The sequence below is a fragment of the Chiloscyllium plagiosum genome, unplaced genomic scaffold, assembly GCF_037043375.1.
Source record: "Chiloscyllium plagiosum isolate Xiang-an unplaced genomic scaffold, Cpla_swu_hap1 HiC_scaffold_8, whole genome shotgun sequence".
Lineage (NCBI taxonomy): Eukaryota > Metazoa > Chordata > Chondrichthyes > Orectolobiformes > Hemiscylliidae > Chiloscyllium > Chiloscyllium plagiosum.
In genome coordinates this window covers 6,946,859-6,965,983 of record NW_028270146.1, presented here as the reverse complement: position 1 = coordinate 6,965,983, position 19,125 = coordinate 6,946,859, and the positions used below count along the sequence as shown (strand labels likewise).

Below are 19,125 nucleotides of genomic sequence, written 5' to 3'. Positions count from 1 at the left end.
GCCCCTCGCAATCCCCATTACTCCTGCATATGTATTGCTTTCAATTCCCTCTACAAATCAATCAGCGTCTCTGCTTCCACCGCCCTCATAGGCAACACCTTCCAGGTCTTTATTGTTGAACATACAAATATGCATATACTGAATTAGGCAGCTGCAGACTGACCATGATTTACAAGTGTTTTTTTGTTAAACTATAGACCTGTACATGCACCAGTTTCTACTCTTCCCTTCTCAATCCAGTCCCTATCCTATTCTCATACAAAGTAGCCCTATTATGGGCACCATAACTTTAGTTTGAAATAATGGAGGAATACTTACTAAATCAAAGAAGATGCACTCCAGCCCTTACAGTATTCAATGACCTGAAAAGTTTCATGAGTGCTGCAAACACATTGAGCTCCCTCTCCAAAAGCACCAGGAAAATCCCAGCCCTTATTTTCCTAATCAACCTGTTCAGAGGTGTCATGGTACACCTCTGGAGCAGGTGGGGCTTTAACACTGGCCTCATGGATGAGAAATAGGGACACAAACCACTGCATCAGCAGAGCCCTAAAACACTCCAACTCTTAACTCCAATAGCATCACCCACTTTCAGTTAACTCAAGTAGTTTTATTCTTAGAAGGAGCTGTCATTTCTAACATTGCCAATTACCATTTGCTGCATATAAAAGACCCAGGCCCTCTTGTGACACAATGGTAGTGTCCCTACTCCTGGATCAGAAGGCCCAGGTTCAAGTCCCACCAGCTCCAGAGGTGTGTCATAACATCCCTGAACAGGTTGAATAGAAATATTAGCTAAATTTAAGAAAAAAGTAAGTGTTCCTCATGTCCTGATTGTATCTCATTCCCAAAGTCTTCCTGGCACGTTTTATTCACATTTAAGATCACTAGATTAGATTAGATGACTTACAGTGTGGAAACAGGCCTTTCGGCCCAACAAGTGCACACCACCCCGCCGAAGCGCAACCCACCCATACCCCTACCCCTACATTTACCCCTTACCTAACACTATGGGCAATTTAGCATGGCCAATCCACCTGACCTGCACATCTTTGGACTGTGGGAGGAAACCGGAGCACCCGGAGGAAACCCACGCAGACACGGGGAGAATGTGCAAACTCCACACAGTCAGTCGCCTGAGGCGGGAATTGAACCCGGGTCTCTGACGCTGTGAGGCAGCAGTGCTAACCACTGTGCCACCGTGCCGCCCACTAGCATTTGCTACTGTACAATGGCTTCCTAAGAGATGGTTTCTGCTAAAAATAGATTTGCAAGTTACAAATAAAGCCAGTTTGTCACCCAAGGATTTGCCAACTGTACTGTTTACGCAGGTTGTGCAAGGCATATCAACATGACCCTAAATACAATCAGGAAGAAATGTAGTAGGCAGAAATGGTGCTATCTCGGTTCTCTGTTGTGACTGTCCAGAGGTTAGGTGTACCAAACTGGTTTTGATTTCCCAGGTTTATAGAGACAGCAGCAGGGACCTCGGGTATACCCAGCCACCCCTATGTGTTCAGAGTCAGATTCCATAGAAGTCATAGAGTCATACAAAGTTAAAAATCACACAACACCAGGTTATAGTCCAACAGGTTTATTTGGAAGTACGAGCTTTCGGAGCACGGCTCCTTCATCAGGTGGTTGTGCAGTATAAGATCGTAGGACACAGAATTTATAGCAAAAGTTTACAACGTGATGTAACTGAAATTATATATTGAAAAAGACCTGGGTTGTTTGTTAAGTTTCTCATCTTTTAGAATGGGCATGTTGGTTTCAGTTCTTCCATATGTAAATTTCTTAAAGTTACATTCTCAAGTGAACTTTAACAATAGGGGCCACGCTGGCCCAGATAATGCATTGAAGGTGTGAGGTGCCCTGTGTGAGGCTGTCTGTGCCCCAACGTTCAGACTGATTCTAATCTAAAAAAGGGATTTACAGAATCTTACATCACCGACCCCAGAGCAGACCTGACCCGGTTGGCGATTACCTTTGACAGAATTTTGTAATCCGCATTCAACAGTGAGATTGGTCTCCAATCTTTGAGCTCCTCCCTCTCCCCCTTCCGCTTGTAGATGAGGGTGATGATGCCTTTCCTCATGGATTCACTCATGGTACCTGCCCGAAGCATACTGACATACACCTCCAGCAGGTCCTGGCCAATCAAGTCCCATAGAGCGGAATAGAGCTCGACCGATAAGCCGTCGCTTCCGGGAGTTTTATTCTTTTAGAAGGACTCGAGGGCCTTGGTCAGCTCATCCAGAGATAGCGGCTGGTCCAGCCTCTCCCGTGTTCTGTCGTCTAAGACCTCCGTGATAGAGGACAGGAACGACTGGGCGGCCGCGCTGTCGGTTGGCTTCGCGTCATACAGACTGGCATAGAAGGATTTACTGATCCTCATGACGTCAGCCTGAGATCTCGTTATCGAGCCATCTTCTTCCTTCAGGCTGCTGAGCACAGAGCTCTCTTTGTGCACCTTCTGGAAGAAGAAACGTGAGCACGTCTCGTCCTGCTCCACCGAGCGGACCCTGGACCGGAAGATTATCTTTGCTTCGGAGGCCTCCGAAGCAAAGAGCGAGGCTTGCTGGCCCTTCACCTCCTTGAGGTCCTCCGTGACATCCACCCCCATCGTCTGCAGCAGGAGCAGGTTCTGCATACTTTCCTGGAGCTGGGACAGTTTTCCCCGCCTCTCTCTCGCCTCCTGAACACCTTTGAGGATGAAGAACTTCTTGATGTTCCCTTTTACTGTTTCCCACCAGTCAGCTGGGGACTCAAAGAGGAGCTTCACGGTTCTCCAACCTGCGTAGTCCCTCTTGAGCTCCTCAATGTTTCCCGGGGTCAACAGCTTTGTGTTCAGCTTCCACGTTCCCTTATCAGCCCGCTGCTCGTCCTGTAGGTGACAGTCGGCCAGCAGGAGGCAGTGGTCAGAGAAGGACACCGGCTTGACGTCGGTGGATCTGACCGAGAGCATTCGGGACACAAACAGGTAATCTATCCTTGAGCGGATAGACCCGTCTGCCCGAGACCAGGTGTATCTACGCTGCGCTCCGTCTGTTCCGCTACAGCCTGCCCTTCCTTCTGGGTGCCTCCAGACATCATTCCCGTGCTGTTTTGTGGTACCTTGCTGGTCTTAGGTGGTCCACGGCTCGTGTTGCCACCTCTGGCCATCTGTGCGTAGGTGGCGGCCCCTCGTCTTGGGCAGGCCTTGTACATGTGGCCCGCCTTTCCGCACAGATTACAGTTCTTGGCCTCCTTACATTCCTTGGTCGGGTGGCCTTCCTGCTTGCAGTTTCGGCAGACGGTCACCTTACAATTCGCCACCATGTGGCCTGACCTCCCGCAGGTTCGGCACACTTTCAGCTGCCCTGCGTATGTCAGGTAACCTCTGGATCGCTGAGAGTCTTGCACTCCTCAGGGATATGATCGCCTACGTGCAGGACAGAGGGATGGACACCTGCCTGATCAGCCTGGACCAGGAGAAAGCCTTTGACAGGATATCACACAGGTATATGAGAGATGTTCTCTTCAAAATGGGCTTTGGAGAGGGAATCTGCAATTGGATCAGACTGCTCTACACCAACATTGTCATTGCAGTCTCAATCGATGGGTGGGGATCAGATAGCTTCCCAGTCAGATCTGGAGTCAGGCAGGGCTGCCTTCTCTCTCCTGCCTTGTTTGTGTGCTGCATAGAGCCATTTGCCGAGTCCATCAGGAAGGATGCGAGCCTGAGAGGGGTGACTATTCCTGGCAGCGGGGGCCTGCAGATTAAGGCCTCCTTGTACATGGATGATGTCGCCGTTTTCTGCTCGGATCCGCTGATCGTGCGCAGACTCATGTGCATATGTGACCAGTTCAAACGGGCCTCAGGGGCCAAGGTAAACCGAGGCAAGAGCAAGGCCATGCTCTCCGGGAACTGGGCCGACCAATCCTCGATCCCCTTCACCGTCAGGACCAACCACCTGAAGGTGCTGGGTATTTGGTTCGGGGGCGCTGGGGCGTGCGCCAAGTCTTGGGAGGAGCGTATCAGAAAAGTGAGGCAGAAACTGGGCAGATGGACGCTCCGGTCGCTCTCCATCGCGGGAAAAAAACCTGGTCATCAGGTGTGAGGCACTGTCATTGCTATTATACGTGGCACAGGTCTGGCCTATTTCCAGAACCTGTGCTGCTGCAGTCACCCGGGCCATCTTCCAGTTTATATGGAGGTCAAAGATGGACCGGGTCCGAAGGGACTCGCTGTACAAAGATCCGGGCAACAGGGGAAAAAATACACCCAATGCCACCCTCACCCTGATGGCCACCTTTGTGTGTGGCTGCATCAAGCTGTGCGTGGATCCCCGGTACGCAAACACCAAGTGTCACTATGTACTGAGGTTCTACCTGTCCCCGGTGTTGCGAAGGATGGGCCTGGCCTCGCTGCCGCAGAACGCTCCGAGTAGTTGGACCGTTCCGTATCACCTGTCCTTCGTGGAGAAGTTTATGAAGAAAAACACCTTTGACCACAAGTCCATCAGGAAGTGGTCAGCACGTAGTGTCCTTGAGACCCTTCGGGAAAAGGAGAGGGCGGATCCTATCGAGCGGTTCCCTGAGCAGACTGTCAAAGCCATTTGGCAGAAGGCCTCATCGCCAGAACTTTCCAACAAGCACCAAGACATGGCTTGGCTGGTGGTGAGAAGACCTCTGCCTGTGAGATCCTTTATGCACGCCCGGACTCTCAGCCGCACCGCACGCTGCCCTCGAAGCGGCTGCGGGGGGGACGAGACTGTCACACATCTCCTTCTGAAGGTGCCTACGCAGAAGAAGTCTGGAGAGGAATGCAGTGGTGTTTGTCGAGGTTCGTCCCGAGCAGCGCCGTGACGCGGGACTCCGTGCTCTACTGCCTGTTCCCCGGGACGCACACCGAGACGAACATCAACTGTGCCTGGAGGATCACCAACTCGGTGAAGGACGCTCTCTGGGTGGTCCGAAACCTGTTGATCTTCCAGCTGAAGGAGTTGACCCCGACTGAGTGTTGCAGACTGGCACATTCCAAGGTCCAGGACTACGTGTTGAGGGAGGCGCTGAAGCTTGGGGCAGCTGCCGCCAAGGCGCGGTGGGGAAAGACTACCTTGTAACATCTGCCTGACGAAGAAGAACAGGGGCCCACGCAGTAATTTGGGCTCTGCTGACGCCTCAGCTAAAAATGTAATTGTACAGACCTGTAAATAGGAATGATTACTCTGTTTTCGGTATGCAAACAAATGGAATGTTTACATATGTATGGCATGTCCAGTTGTACAGATCATCAAAGTATTTTATGAATAAAGTATATTTTAGAAATAAAAAATTTTTTACAGAATCTTACATGAATTCACGCAGTTTTTGAGCAAAATAAAATGTAATTCTGCAAGTACAAATTCACTTCACAAACTTATATGTGTGTGTGTGCATGTGGGTGTGTGTGCACAGCGGGGTATGAGTGTCTGTGAGAGAGTATGTGTATGTGTGTGAGGGTGAGTGTAAAGGGGCACAAGTTTGTGAGAGGGTGTGTGTGAGTGTGGGGGTGCATGTGTGAACGTTGTTGAGAGGGTCTGCGTGAATGTCTGGGTCTGTAGGAGTGTGTGTGTGTGTAGTGCAAAGGGGTCACTTGTAGTGTGACATGAACCCGAGGTCCTGGGGTTGAGGCCATCCCCATGGGTACCGAACTTGGCTATCAGCCTCTGCTCAGCCACTTTACGTTGTTGCCTGTCTCGAAGTCTGCCTTGGAGGACGATCACCCAAAGATCCAAGGTCAAATGTCCTGGACCGCTGAAGTGTTCTCCGACTTGAAGGGAACACTCCTGTCTGTTGATAGCTGTGTGGTGTTCATTTATCCGTTGCCGTAGCCTCTGTTTGGTCTCACCAATGTACCATGTCTCAGGGCATCCTTGCCTGCAGACAACTTTGGCCGAGTCACATGAGTACCTGCCATATACATGGTGGGAGGGGTCCCCACGTGTAATGGTGTTGTCTGTGATGACACTCTGACATGTCTCACAACCGTGACAAGTTTGTATGGTATCGTCCTGAAAGCTGGGCAGTTTGCTACGACCAATGATCTGTTTGAGGTTTGGTGGTTGTTTAAAAGCGAGCAGTGGAGGTGTAGGGAAGGTCTTGGTGATGTGCTCATCCTCATTGATAATGTGCTGCAGGCCGCGAAGAATATGGCTTAGTTTTTCGGCTCCTGGGAAGTACTGGACAATGAAGGGTACCCTGTCGGTTGCAGCTCGTGTCTGTCATTACGGTTTCTCGCTGTGGCATGTCAGAACTGGCGGTCGATGAGTTGAGCATCATACTCCATTCTTATGAGGGCATCCGTAGGTACTTCCAATTGCCCATCATGTTCCTCCTCATCTGAACAGATCCGGTGTATGCGTAGGGCTTGTCTTTCGGGGTCGTTGTTTTAATATGTTTTGGGTGGAAGCTGGAGAAGTGCAGCATCGTGAGGTTATCCATGGGTTTATGGTAGAATGAGGTGCTGAGGTGCCCATCCTTAGAGATGCATGTGTCCAAGAATGAGACAGATAGTAGAGAGTAGTCCATGGTAAGTCTGATGGTGGGATGAAACTCATTGATATCACTGTGTGGTAGTTTCAGTGACTCCTCACCATGGGTCCAGAGGAAATAACTATCGTCAATATACTTGGTATATGGTGTTGGTTGGAGGTCCTACGTAGAGAAGAAGACTTTTTTGAATCTGTGCATGAAAATGTTGGCATATTGGGGTGAAAATTTGGTCCCCATGGCTGTTCCATGTATCTGGATGAACTACTGGTTGTCAAAGGTGAAAATGCTGTGGTTGAGGATAAAGCGGATGAGGAGTTGTAGGATGGTGCTTGGAGATTGGCAGTTGTTGATACTGAGTACTGAGGCTGTTGCTGTGATGCCTTCATTGTGGAGGATGCTGTTGTAGGGTGCTGAAACATCAATTGTGACGAGGAATGTTCCTGGTTCGACTGGTCCGGGCAATGCTGAGTTTCTGTAAGAAATCTGTAGTGTTGTGACAGAAGCTTGGGGTCCCCTCTACAATGGGTTTCAAGATGCCTTTGATCTAGCCAGAGAGATTCTCACACAGGGTCCAATTGCCTGATAGGATGGGACGTCCTGGTGGGTTGGCTTTATGTATTTTGGAAGGCAATAGAAGTCTCCTATGCGAGAAGTACGTGGGATGAGAGTGCGTGGGGAACCCTGAAGGACTGGATCCTAACTCCTGATCAATGTGTTTAGATCACGGGTGTGTTCTTTGGTCGGATTAGCCGGTGGTTGCCTGTAGTGTTCCTGGTTGTTCAGTTGTCGGTACACTTCCTTGCAGTAGTCCGTTCTATTCTGAATAACGATGGCTCCTCCTTTATCTGCTGATTTGATGACAATGTTGTGATTGGTTTTGAGAGCATGGATGGTGTTGTGTTGTGAACCGGTGATGTTTTGCTCTACCTTACGGGTACGGCTGATGCATCTGGCATTTATATATTTCCTGACAGTTTGAGCACACATGTCACACCCAGGGCAGCCCTCCAGTGGGGTCCAAATTGACTCCTTCTTTGGTCACTCCTCTACAGACATCTCTGATGACTGTTCTGCTTCCTCGGTGGGCTCACTGGGATCACTGCTGGCATCTTGAAAGAATTCCTGGAGCCTCATTCGTTCTGATGAAGTCCTCCGTGTCTGCTGCAAGACTCATGGGATCCATTTTTGTGGTGGGGTACACACACATACAAGTTTGTAGGGTGATTGCAAGGTTTGTGAAGGTTTGTAGCTCATGTTGAGGTTTAGGGTGTAGGTTTGCTCTTTGAGCTGTAGGTTTGGTATCCAGACATTTCATTACCTGGCTAGATAACATCATCAGTGGTGACCTCCAAGTGAAGCAAAGCTGTTGTCTCCTCCTTTCTATTTATATGTTTGTCCTGGATGGGATTCCTGGGGTTTGTGGTGATGTCATTTCCTGTTCGTTTTCTGAGGGGTTGATAGATGGTACCTAGATCTATGTGTTTGTTTATGGCGTTGTGGTTGGATTGCCAGGCCTCTAGGAATTCTCTGGCATGTCTTTGCTTAGCCTGTCCCAGGATAGATGTGTTGTCCCAGTCAAAATGGTGGGTTTTTTTTCCTCCGTGTGTAGGGCAACGAGGGAGAGAGGGTCATGTCCTTTTGTGTGGCTAGCTAGTGTTCATGTATCCTGGTGGCTAACTTTCTTCCTGTTACCTTTGACTTATACATGAACAGTCCTTAACTTTAGTCTGCCTCATTTATGGGTGGCACAGTGGCTAGCACTGCTGCCTCCCAGCGCCAGAGACCCGGGTTCAATTCCTGTCTCAGGTGATTGTCTGTGCGGAGTTTGCACATTCTCCCTGTGTCTGAGTGAGTGTGCTCCGGTTTCCTCCCACAGTCCAAAAATGTGCAGGTTAGGTGAACTGGCCATGCTAAATTGCCTGTAGTGTTAGGTGAAGGAGTAAATGTAGGGAACGGGTCTGGGTGGGTTGCGGGTTGGTGTGGACTTTTTGGGCTGAAGGGCCTGTTTCCACACTGTAAGTAATCTAATCTAATCATTCAGGGTCAGGCACCAGAGTGTCAGTATCTCTGACACTCATCTTTGTTTTTCTGTTTTCTTTGCTTTTCTTAAAATACACCACTGTGCAAAGACTTTATTCTATATTCTCCACCACCAGGAAAAATACTCATGTGGCTAGTGAAACGTTAACAAGCAGAGCCCGACAAGGGCAATGCTTGTATCAAAAAGTGAAATGTGGGCAGATAGGGAGAGGAGGAGGAGACTAAATCAAAATAGAATTGGAGGCAGAAATGAAGCACTCCATGATTCCCACCTATCCATAAAGGCATAGAGACACTCATCCATTTTATCTGTCAGCCAGGGCTCCCTGATTGGACCAGATTAACAGCCCCAATTAGGGAACTCATTCCATGAGCTCCATCTGGCTGACCTCGTTACAATCACTACAAGAATAATTGACCATAAGCTTGGCCAAAGAGTGGGTTTTAAGGAGAAAAGTGAGGTAACAAAGTGGATTGGCACAGGGATAGAATTCCAGAGTTTGGTGGCACCATGATCAATGAAAGAGTGATTAAAATCAGAGATGCTCATAAGAGCAGAATTAATGGAGTGCAGAGATCTCACAAGTTTTGGAGCTAAAGGAAATTACAGAGACAGGGAGGGTTGTGCCAAGAGAATTTTAAGGCATTAATGGAAAGACATAGATAGAGTCATAGAGTCAGAGAGATCTACAGCACGGAAGCAGATCCCTTGGTCCAATTCGTCCATGCTGACCAGATATCCTAAATTAATCTAGTCCCAATTTGCTAGCACTTGGCCCATATCCCTCTAAACCCTTCCTATTCATATACCCATCCAGATGCCTTTTCAATACTGTAATTATACCAGCCTCCACCACTTCCTCTGGCAGCTCATTCCATACACGTACCACCCTTTGTGTGAAAGATGTGCCCCTCAGGTCCCTTTTAAATTTTTCCTCTCACACGTTAAACCTATGCTGTCTAGTTTTGGACTCCCCCACCCCAGGGAAAAGACCTGGTCTATTTACCCTATCCATGTCCCTCATGATTTTATAAACCTGTGAAAGATCAATTCTCAGACTCCAATGCTCCAGGGAAAACAGCCCCAGCCTATTCAGCCTCTCCCTATCGCTCAAACCCTCTAATCCTGGGAACATCCTTGTAAATCTTGTCTGAACTGTTTCAAGTTTCACAACATGTTTCCAATATGAGGGAGACCAGAATTGTACACAATATTGCAAAAGTAGCCTAACCAATGTTCTGTACTGCTGGAACATAATCTCTCAACTTCTACACTCCTGCACAAATGCCTTCTTCATTATCCTATGTACCTGCAATTCCATTTTCAAGGAGCTATGAACCTGCATTCCAAGGTCACTTTGTTCAGCAAAACTCCCCAGGACCTTACCATTAAGTGTACAAGCCTTACCCTAATTTGCCTTTCCAAAATGCAGCACCTCACATTTATCTAAATTAAACTCCATCTGCCACTCCTCGGCCCATTGGCCCATCTGATCATGATCCTCTTGTACTCTGAGGTAACCTTCTTCACTGTCCACTACACCTCAAATTTTGATAACAGAAATTACATATATAAAAAAAATTAGACAAAGTCCAGGTTTGTTCAATTCACATTGAGGAGCATGGATAGAATAAATACAATGTGGTTCTCAAGGTCAAGGAAAAGACAGAAACCACCTTCTCCACCGCTGCAGAACAATGACATTGAAGCCACCCAATCCTGGGCTGGACCTCCCCCACCCCTAAAGCTGCTGAAGCAGATCACCATTCTGGGCCGTGGGAATCCCAGACTGGACCACCACACTGCTGAAGCTGCTGAAGCAGACCACCATTCTGGGCCGTGGGAATCCCTAGCCACCATTCTGGGCCATGGGAATCCCTAGCCACCATTCTGGGCCATGGGAATCCCAAGCCACCATTCTGGGCCTTGGGAATCCCAAGCCACCATTCTGGGCCATGGGAATCCCAAGCCACCATTCTGGGCCTTGGGAATCCCAAGCCACCATTCTGGGCCATGGGAATCCCAAGCCACCATTCTGGGCCTTGGGAATCCCAAGCCACCATTCTGGGCCGTGGGAATCCCAGGCTGGAAGACACCACAAAAGCCACCTCAAGCTATCCTAGGCCATTGGAATTCTGGGCTGAACTCACCTCGATTCGGAACGTTGGAATCCCGGGCCGTTAGCATTCCAGGCCAGGTCCACAACACCGTTGATGTTGCTGAAGCAAACCAGCACTCCGGGACATGGTTGCAGAGGGCGTTGCATCTTCACTGCTGCAGCACTTGCTGCACTCAGTATTGCTGAGTAAAATGTACTTTGTGAAGCTTTTCATCTTGAATTCATCAGGATAATTCATAAGAAACACTAATGACAAATGAAATGGAAGTTCATCTAGACTCAAGATGTTAGCTTGCTCTCTCCCCACGGATGCTGCCTGACCCACTGTGATCTCCAGCATTTCATACTGTACTGGATCTTTGTACCTAAAATGGTGCCAGGATTCGGAATTTTGTACGCTTTTCACTGTATTTGCTTATCCCTGTGCTTGAACAACGTGATAATAAACCCCTAATTCTAACTCTAAAAATGCACATTAGCGATAATCTTATTAAATGGTGAAGCAGGTTTGAGGGGCTTAATGGTCCGCTCCTACCAATCAGAGTCAATCTGCTAACTAACCAGCACTCTTTTCTCATTCAGTACGTAAGGTTGTTCCCCTGTACATTGGTATCCTTGTGTATGGTCCTGATAAGTTCAAGATGAGAAACTTTGCAAGGTACGTCTTTGTTCACCAATACTCTAGATAAATTTAGGATATCTGGTTGGCATAGATGTGTTGGACTGGAGTGTCTGCTTCCATGTTGTATAGCTCTATGATTCTATGACTCTCCTCGAACATAAATTGTTTCTTTCAGAGCTCACCAGGTTATGGGCAGGAACCTGCATACAATCTGAGTTAGCCTTTTCCCAGAACAACTGACTGAACACATCAACAGAGTGGGAACACTGCGGGCAGTCTTTGGTATGAACAGATTCATTCACGTACCTGACTAATTCAAGTGTGTTTGTGTCATCCTTCCAGACCCAATGTGCAGGTACTGCTGCAATCAACTGCAAAAAGTACAATTATAAAATCAAAAATGACATTTGCAGCAGAATATCAAACAGTATAGATCCAAAGGGTCTGGATGGCAGCATCATATCCTAGAGTTACCAACTCTCCAACCCTGAAGTCTCCAGCAATCGAAGATTGATTTGGTCACTGCTAGGAGCAAAATCCAAGAAATAAATCAGAAGAATAGGAAACAAAATTGACCTTCATTGTCTTTCTCTCTTCAAATTTCATTCACTATAATGATGCTGGGAATTGGTTTAGCTCAGTTGGCTGGATTGATGGTTTGTAGAGGAGTGTGATGCCAAGAGCATGGGGTCAATTCCCATCACTGGTTTGAGGTTACCATGAAGGGTTTTCCTTCTCAACCTCCTCACTTGCCTGGGGTTTGGTGGCCCTCCAGTTAAATCACCATCAGCTACTTCTCTCTAATAAGAGAGCAGCCCCTATGGTCTGGTAAGACTATGACAACCTAATTCTGGATTAGTGGTGCTGGAAGAGCACAGCAGTTCAGGCAGCATCGAGGAGCTTCAGCAAAATCGACGTTTCGGGCAAAAGCCCTTCATCAGGAATAAAGGCAGAGAGCCTGAAGCATGGAGAGATAAGCTTGGGGAGGGTGGGGGTGGGGAGAGAGTAGCATAGAGTACAATGGGTGAGTGGGGGAGGAGATGAAGGTGATAGGTCAGGGAGGAGAGGGTGGAGTGGATAGGTGGAAAAGGAGCTAGGCAGGTCGGACAAGTCCGGACAAGTCAAGGGGACTGGAAGTTTGAAACTAGGATGAGGTGGGGGAAGGGGAAATGAGGAAGCTGTTGAAGTCCACATTGATGCCCTGGGGTTGAAGTGTTCCGAGGCGGAAGATGAGGCGTTCTTCCTCCAGGCGTTTGGTGGTGAGGGAGCGGCGGTGAAGGAGGCCCAGGACCTCCATGTCCTCGGCAGACTGGGAGGGGGAGTTGAAATGTTGGGCCACGGGGCGGTTTGGTTGATTGGTGCGGGTGTCTCGGAGATGTTCCCTAAAGTGCTCTGCTAGGAGACGCCCAGTCTCCCCGATGTAGAGGAGACCGCATCGGGAGCAACGGATACAATAAATGATATTAGTGGATGTGCAGGTAAAATTTTGATGGATATGGAAGGCTCCTTTAGGGCCTTGGATAGAGGTAAGGGAGGAGGTGTGTGCACAGGTTTTACAGTTCCTGCGGTGGTAGTAGAAAGTGCCAGGATGTGAGGGTGGGTCGTAGGGGGGCGTGGACCTGACCAGGTAGTCACGGAGGGAATGGTCTTTGCGGAAGGCGGAAAGGGGTGGGGAGGGAAATATATCCCTGGTGGTGGGGTCTTTTTGGAGGTGGCGGAAATGTCGGCGGATGATTTGGTTTATGCGGAGGTTTGTAGGGTGGAAGGTGAGCACCAGGGGCGTTCTGTCCTTGTTACGGTTGGAGGGGTGGGGTCTGAGGGCGGAGGTGCGGGATGTAGACGAGATGCGTTGGAGGGCATCTTTAACCACATGGGAACGGAAATTGCGGCCTCTAAAGAAGGAGGCCATCTGGTGTGTTCTGTGGTGGAACTGGTCCTCCTGGGAGCAGATACGGCGGAGGCGGAGGAATTGGGAATACGGGATGGCATTTTTGCAAGAGATAGGGTGGGAAGAGGTGTAATCCAGGTAGCTGTGGGAGTCGGTGGGTTTGTAAAAAATGTCAGTGTCAAGTCGGTCTTCACTAATGGAGATGGAGAGGTCTAGGAAGGGGAGGGAGGTGTCAGAATGGTCCAGGTAAATTTAAGGTCAGGGTGGAATGTGTTGGTGAAGTTGATGAATTGCTCAACCTCCTCGCGGGAGCATGAGGTGGCGCCAATGCAGTCATCAATGTAGCGGAGGAAGAGGTGGGGAGTGGTGCCGGTGTAATTACGGAAGATCAACTGCTCTACGTAGCCAACAAAGAGACAGGCATAGCTGGGGCCCATACGTGTGCCCATGGCTACCCCTTTGGTCTGGAGGAAGTGGGAGGATTCAAAGAAGAAATTGTTAAGGGTGAGGAACAGTTTGGCCAAACGAATGAGAGTGTCGGTGGAAGGGTACTGTTGGGGACGTCTGGAGAGGAAAAAACGGAGGGCTTGGAGGCCCTGGTCATGGCGGAAGGAGGTGTAGAAGGATTGGATATCCATGGTGAAGATGAGGCATTGGGGGCCGGGGAAACGGAAGTCTTGGAGGAGGTGGAGGGCACGGGTGGTGTCTCGAACGTATGTGGGGAGTTCCTGGACTAGGGGGGATAGGACAGTGTCGAGGTAGGTAGAGATAAGTTCAGTGGGGCAGGAGCATGCTGAGACAATGGGTCGGCCAGGGTGGTCAGGCTTGTGGATCTTGGGAAGGAGGTAGAACCGGGCAGTGCGGGGTTCCCGGACTATGAGGTTGGAAGCTGTGGGTGGGAGATCTCCTGAGGTGATGAGGTTCTGTATGGTCTGGGAGATGATGGTTTGGTGATGGAGGGTGGGGTCATGGTCGAGTGGGCAGTAGGAAGAGGTGTCCTCGAGTTGGCGTTTGGCTTCAGCGGTGTAGAGGTCAGTGCGCCAGACTAATAATACTGAAGGTGGACAAAGATACATTACTTGTCAGATAAAATTAATTCAATTGGCTTACAAAGAGCTATTTAATTGCCATTGGTAGTGCCCGCAGAGATGGACCAATAACAGTGCCTGGACAAGTTAGTAAAGGTTGCAGTTGAGAAAAACACAAGTTCCCAAAGGGAGGACCTACCACCATTTAAACTAAAAAAAGTAGTTCAAATTAAAAAAAATTATAATTGTTCAAAAATAGATGGAAGGTCACAAGATTAGGCAGAATATAAGACACAGCATAGAATGACCAAAAGATTAATAAGTAGCAGAAAATTGCTGTCAATATGTGGAATTTTCTACTACTGGGGCTGAATTATGAAAATATATTCAAGTCTGAGAGACAGGAATCAATGTGGAGTTGAAGAGTATCAGATGATCTCATTGAGTGGTGGCACAGTCTCAATGGGCTGAATGGCCTACTACTGCTCTAGTATCTTATGGACTTATGGCAAAAAAATAGCTATTGATGCAAGTATAATAATGTACAAAAATCATAAATCTGTTAGATATTTATAAAAGAGAAGAGTTCACAATGTCTGCATTGGTCTGCAGAAAGTGAGTCTGGGGAATTAATAACAGAAAATAAGGAGTCAGCAGGTAAATTGAACAGGTATTTTGCATTGGTCTTCACTGTGGAGAAAGTTCTGAAGGTGATGTAAGGATGAACAAAGGAATCTTGATCAGTGAATAGCAAAAGATCTTGAAAATATAGTCATGTAAGAAAAATGAAATTATCCATTTTGGCATGAAGAATAAAAATTAAAGCATGTTATCTAAATGATGAGATTTGGAAAGCTCTGAGAATAAGAGATCTGGGAGACACGATTCACAAAATACTTGTATGCAGTTACAGCAAGTAATTAGGGATTTAAGATGGGCAAAAAAGTTTTCCAAGTGCGATCTAACCATGGTCTGCCCAAGGTCAAAATAAGCATGTCTTGTTTTATATTAGTGGGCGGCATGGTGGCACAGTGGTCAGCACTGCTGCCTCACAGCACCAGAGACCCGGGTTCAATTCCCGCCTCAGATGACTGACTGTATGGAGTTTGCACATTCTCCCCGTGTCTGCGTGGGTTTCCTCTAGGTACTCCGGTTTCCTCCCACAGTCCAAAGATGTGCAGGTCAGGTGAATTGGCCATGCTAAATTGCCCGTAGTGTTAGGTAAGGGGTAAATGTAGGGGTATGGGTGGGTTACGCTTTGGCGGGTCGGTGTGGACTTGTTGGGCCGAAGGGCCTGTTTCCACACTGTAATGTAATCTAATCACTTGTCTGATGAATGAACCCCAACATCCCATTTGGATCAGCTGTCACTTCCAAATGATCAGCAAGATGCTGCATTAGAATAGCCAAATCTCTTTCTTTCACCTGCTTTAATAACTTATAACCAAATGATTGTGAATATCTACAGTATAGAGGTAATACCTAATTTTAAAATCCGTAATGAAAAAGCAGAGCCATTTTTATTATCATTCCATCGACATTCCTAAAAATAGATCTCTTCCTCACACTGGTATTTATGGGAACTTAGTGTGCACACATTGGCTTCATCACTTCAATGTTAGGGCATCCTTAAAGGTTATACGTATGGTTTGGTGTTGAGGTTATAGTGAGAGTTTGTGACTTGGATTAATGTTTAGGTTTGGGCTTTAAGCTATAGGATTGGTGATAGGTTTAGGGTTAGGGCTGGGGATTAATTTCTTTGTTATTTGTTCATTAAGGTCAGCATTTATTATCATCGATTTTAGAGAAAATGTGTAGCTCAGGTTGTCGATCAGATTGTAAGTTTACTCGCTGAGCTGGTAGGTTTGTTCTCAGACATTTTGACACCATCAGTTCGGTAACATCATCAGTGAGCCTCCAATGAAGCGCTGGTGTTCTGTCCCGCTTTCTATTTCTGTGTCTTGGTCTGTTAAGGTGGGTGATATCACTTCCTGTTCTTTTCCTTAGAGGTTGGTAAATGGGGTTAAATCAATATGTTTGTTAATGGAGTTCTGGTTTGAATGCCAGGCCTCTAGGAATTCCTATATGTCTCTATTTAGCCTGTCCTAGGATGGATATATTGTCCCAGTCAGACTGGTGTCCCTCTTCGTCTGTGTGTGTATGGATACCAGTGATAGTTGATCATGTCTTTTGGTGGCTAGTTGGTGTTCATGTATCCTGGTGGCTAGTTTTCTGCCTGTCTGCCCGATGTAATGTTTGCTGCAGTCCATGCAGGATATTTTGTATACCACAAGCAGAGCTACATTGTGACATTATTTAAATGAGCGACAACACACTGCAGCACCCAGGAAATATGAGAAGCTGACGAAAAATACCTGTACAACATATCCAGGAACAACGGGTACCCAATAAGCACAGTCTGCCGATTCCTACACAACAGACCTAAACAAGAAGACACAACACCCCCAGAGACTCTTTTCACCCTGCCATATATTAAAGATATCGCGGAGATGACAACCAGACTGCTCCAGGCCCTAGGCATCATGGTAGCCCGCAAATCTACCTGAAACAGCTCCTAATGAATTTAAAGGACCCATACCAACAACCAGCAGAACAAATATCATATACAAATACCCAGAACAATCCTACAAGCTCAGAGAGCAAACGTACAACCTGTTTTATTATCATCATTTAAAAATAAGTTTAAATAATAAAATTTAAAACAGAGTTGAGGAAACATCTTTTGTCTAAGAGTTTTTGGAATTCCCTTCCTTGAAAGACAGTGGATGCAAAATCTTTAAATATTTTTTAAGGCAGAGGGAGATAGATTCTTGATTACAGAGGGGATAAATATTATCAAGGCTATGCAGGAAGGTAGGGTTGAAGTTAGAATCAAATCAGCCGTGATTTTATTGAATGTGGAGCAGGGTCAGTGGCCACCCTGGTTCATTATTGTCTCTCCCGAACTACCTTTAAACTAAGTAGTTTTCTCAGCCATTTCGGAATGTAGGTAAGAGTCAACACCACCGTTGTGGGTCTGGAGTCACATTTAAGTTAGACGAGATAAAGATGACATTGGTGAAAGAAAGAGGTTTCACAGAAAGTTAATAGTTTCATGGTGACCATAAGGTTTGGCAGAGGGAGGGACACGGTTCAGGGGATCCAGGTGTTTGTTTTAATTTCACCAAGTGCAATAGAATTTAAAAGCACATACCCAGAGCATTGGAATTCCAATCCCAGTGACAGTCCCAAATACATCACCTCTTAGCGCCCAGCTTTAGCTATAAGGTTAATGCTTGAAGTTAGTTTTAGCGCGTTCCCGCCCTGTGGCCCAACATTTCAACTCCCTTCCCACTCTGCCAAGGACATGGAGGTCCTGGGCCTCCTTCACCGCCGCTCCCTCACCACCAGACACCTGGAGGAAGAACGCCTCATCTTCCACCTCGGAACACTTCAACCCCAGGGCATCAATGTGGACTTCAACAGTTTCCTCATTTCCCCTTCCCCCACCTCACCCCAGTTCCAAACTTCCAGCTTAGCACTGTCCCCATGACCTGTCCTACCTGCCTACCTTCTTTTCCACCTATCCACTCCATCCTCCTCCCTGACCTATCACCGTCATCCCTTCCCCCATTCACCTATTGTACTCTATGCTACTTTCTCCCCACCCCCACCCTCCTCTCACTTATCTCTCCACCCTTCAGGCTCTCTACCTGTATTCCTGATGAAGGGCTTTTGCCCGCAACGTCGATTTTCCTGCTCCTCGGATGCTGCCTGACCTGCTGTGCTTTTCCAGCACCACTCTAATCTGGACTCTGGTTTCCAGCATGTGCAGTCCTTGTTTTTATCGCGTTCCTGATGGTGACGGTTAAGAGCCGCTAACATTAAAATCAGAGGGTCAGAGCCCGCTTGGTGTTACTGGGACAAAGGGAGGGCAAATATCTCCCCACTCCCCCCCAAACCCAGGCCCGTTCCCCGCTCGCCCTGCCCTTTCCTGGGGGGGTTCCCTCGCTGCCTTGCCCCGCTCTCACCTGCTCCAGGTTGAGGTATCCGGCCATGCCGCTTGCAGCGCCCCTCCTCCACACAGTCTGTTTACAGCAGTCTCCTAGCAACCGCAACAAGATACATTCCCGGAGCAGAGTACAGCAAGTAACCCCCCACCACACACACATACACACTCCCTCCCTCCTCGGGAGACAGTGACACCCCCTGGGGTGGGGGACCAGTAATAAACCCAGTGTGAGAACAACTCTCAGGAGCAGGGAGTCATGAACTACGTAACCCCCGGTGGGAGGGGAGAGGGAAAGCCCCACTAACTCTTGGGACGAAAATAATTAGCTCAATATGAGGATAATCCCCTGGAAGGGGAGTAATGTGAGTAACCCGCTGGAGAGCAATCCCTGGGAGCAGAGAGTAATAAACCCAGCGTGAAAATACTCTCTGAGAGTGGCAAGGGCAGTAATTTACCCAGTGTCATTAACCCCTGGGGGTGGGAAATAATGAAGGGGTTGTGAAAGTAAACCCTGTGAGGACTAAGAAACCTGGTGTGAATTTGAGAGTACCGCCTCAGAAATGGGGAGTAAAACCCAGCATGAGAGTGACCTTCAGGGCAAGTAATAAACCCAGAGTGAGAGTAACCCCTGATGAGTAATAAACTAATGTGAGGGTTACAACCAAGAGCACAGAGTATTAACCTAGCATGAGAGTGAGCCCCTAGCAATGAATAACAAACCCAGTGAGAGTGTAACCTCCTTGAAAGGTAGCAATGAAATCAGTCTGAATGTAATCCTCAGTATCAGATGTAATAAATCCAGTGCAAGTACCTCTAGGATCAGCAGGTAAGGCGGCATTAGACCAAGTGTGAGAATAGCCCTGGAAGTGAGTTAAAGTTATAGAGTTATAAACTAG

At 47.8% G+C, this 19,125-nt stretch overlaps 1 protein-coding gene across 3 annotated transcripts in view; it reads right to left on the bottom strand.

Annotated features, from left to right (window-relative positions):
• The window catches only part of ppp1r36 (protein phosphatase 1 regulatory subunit 36), a 72,743-nt gene extending 54,435 nt beyond the window's left edge, over positions 1-18,308 (bottom strand). For all 3 annotated transcript variants that reach the window (XM_087989463.1, XM_087989461.1, XM_043698446.2), the window contains exons 1-2: positions 18,249-18,308; positions 11,608-11,672 (exon numbers count right to left, since the gene is read on the bottom strand). In XM_087989463.1, the coding sequence (XP_087845589.1) occupies positions 11,608-11,672; positions 18,249-18,275 (92 nt within the window). In that variant the 5' untranslated portion in view covers positions 18,276-18,308. The remainder of the gene's footprint in view (positions 1-11,607; positions 11,673-18,248) is intronic.
• Between the last annotated feature and the right edge of the window lie 817 nt (positions 18,309-19,125).